The sequence below is a fragment of the Taudactylus pleione genome, unplaced genomic scaffold (assembly GCF_031769625.1).
Source record: "Taudactylus pleione unplaced genomic scaffold, aTauple2 ptg000001l, whole genome shotgun sequence".
NCBI classification, from domain to species: Eukaryota; Metazoa; Chordata; class Amphibia; order Anura; family Myobatrachidae; genus Taudactylus; species Taudactylus pleione.
The window spans coordinates 2,685,780-2,688,046 of record NW_028284404.1 but is presented as its reverse complement, the minus strand read 5'-3'; the positions used below and the strand labels follow the sequence as shown (position 1 = coordinate 2,688,046).

The 2,267-nt window shown below is 42.3% G+C and overlaps 1 protein-coding gene across 1 annotated transcript; it reads right to left on the bottom strand.

Annotated features, from left to right (window-relative positions):
* Positions 1–314: 314 nt before the first annotated feature.
* LOC148543479 (carbohydrate sulfotransferase 6-like) lies at positions 315–1,472 on the bottom strand. The gene has a single exon (XM_088460573.1). It carries the CDS (start codon positions 1,470–1,472, stop codon positions 315–317), a length of 1,158 nt encoding a protein of 385 aa, XP_088316699.1.
* Positions 1,473–2,267: the final 795 nt, after the last annotated feature.

Genomic DNA, 2,267 nt, shown 5'->3' with positions numbered 1-2,267 from the left:
AATAAAATATATAAATAACAAAAAGTTTGTGTGTACATCTAAACGATCTTGTTAGATGAAATCCATGTTGCTTTGCTGGCTATTTCATTTCAATCCTGCACAAAAGTCCCTCATACACAACATGGGGGAGAGTTATCAAATCTTGGAGAGAGATAGTGGAGAGAGATAAAAGTACCGACCAATCAGCTTCTAGCTGTCGTTTTTCTGATACAGCCTGTAAACTGAGTGTTAGAAGCTGATTAATTGGTACTTTATCTCTCTCCACGTTTATTTCTCTTCAAGGCCCCAGCCCCCCCCCCCACCCACCCAATTGCTTAGTCCTTTAGCAATTGAACAGCCATATTGTCCTGCTGTGTCTTGGATCTCACCGGCAAATAACCAAACACCTCCATTGCCTGCTTACAGCTCTGTTGGATCTGTATCACTGAGTCAAACTCCAGAGCAGTTCTCCACCTTTGATTAACTGCTGAGGACATTTTTGAGAACGTCATGAAACCATTTTTCTGTTGAATCTCCTCGTGGGTGACATTGTAAATCCATCGTTTCAGCTCATTAGTTAGAGGAAGCCCAGAGAACTTGCAAATTTGCTTTAGACTTTGGATCGGTTTGCTGGCCAAGTCCTCATGACGTATAGCCATATAGCGTCCATGCAAGGTCTGAGATGTTCTGCCCAGTTTATTAATGGCCACCTGGGATTTGCATATCTTTTCCATAACTCTACTTATTGTTATATTATCTGCAGTATAATTTCCTTCATTCTTAAGAACTATCTGGTCCTCAATATGGAGAGTAAAAGATTTCCGAGATGAGGCAATGGCTCGAGGGTCCCTCACGAGATGAAGAATCCGCAGATCAAGGGCTGGGTCTCGGAACAGGGGAAGAAGGACAGAAAGATCCAGGATCCGAACGGTTTTCATCACCACATGACTGTATGTCCGACAGGCCTCCGCCATTTTATCAAGGGATGAGTTTCTACACCGTCGGAAACAGGTGTAGCGATCATAGCCTTCAGCGGGGATAAAGGCCGAGCAAGCTGGAGGGGAGCAAAGAGCCCGACTTTCTGCAAAGAAACGAAACTCAGAAACGCGTTTTCCACCATTGGGAAGATACTGCCGGAGGGGTGAGACGTCACAGGTGAAGAGCGAGCGCAGGAGATCTCTCACAGGATAGTGCAGGAGCTCCGCGCTCTCTTGTTGAAGCTTCATCCAGGTGGGATGTCCAGGCTCGAAGAGGTAAAAGACATCACTGTGGTGGTTAAAGATCTGCCCAAGGAAAGAGGAGCCAGATCTCCAAGAAGAGACAACAAGGACATGGACGGAGTTCAGTTTCTGAGAGGCAGAACAGCAGTCGGAGTGTGGGGGAGAGTTATGGAAGAGAAATTGAGAGACATATAAAAGTATCACAGACATAAAGAGAAATAAGAATAGTAGCTTCAGGCGTATGGACATGGTCAGGTAGAATCTAGGGATCATGGAAAGGAGGAGAGAAGTTGGAAGGGTAATCAGAGAAGTGAAGGCATAAGGGATTGAGGGAAGATCGAGAAGAAACACAGAATAATAAAGGGCAATAATAAAGATTAGTTGCAGGAAAGCAGAGCAGGAACTGAAGCCGGAGCAGTGGGATAAAAAAAATTTAGAAAAGATCAAAGAGTTAGTAAACGTAATTCACGGCAAACAAACCTTTGTACAATGTTACGTAAAGCATGATATATCTTATAGTATAGATACAGAGTAATCAATATAATCATTCTAATCTTGTAAACCTGTTTTGAAGAAACCATACTCTCTACCTTCAGTGTCCGCGTTGTCACAGCTTTTGCCAGTTATCTGATCCATTGTAGACTTTCAATGCTATAGGGTGTGTCGACCATAAACGTAAACTGCAGTGTTTCATTAACGAAATTAGATAGTGACACAGTCAATAAAATAGTCTGAAAGGTCACCTGACGATACTCCATACTTGCCTACATTTAAAAAAGCATTTCAGGGAGATTGTGAAAGCAACACCTATTAGTGCGGCGGTAACGTGGGCGTGTCCTGCTACATCTGGGGGGGCGTGTCATAGAACTGACTTACATCTATATGTAAACGAGCCCAAAGCAGTCAGTAAGATCTACTTGTTGATGAAAACACTGATACTTTTCAGAAAATGCATGTAGCCATTGGGATCATTGTGCCTTATAACTAATGCAGGGAAATTATACTAAGGATCACATTTGAATGTATATATCTGTTTTTGTTTTTTTATATATATATATATATATATAT

What these genes read in the sequence shown, in the direction of transcription:
- LOC148543479 (XM_088460573.1), bottom strand. Translation starts at nt 1,472, where the DNA reads ATGATCCCTAGATTCTACCTGACCATGTCCATACGCCTGAAGCTACTA.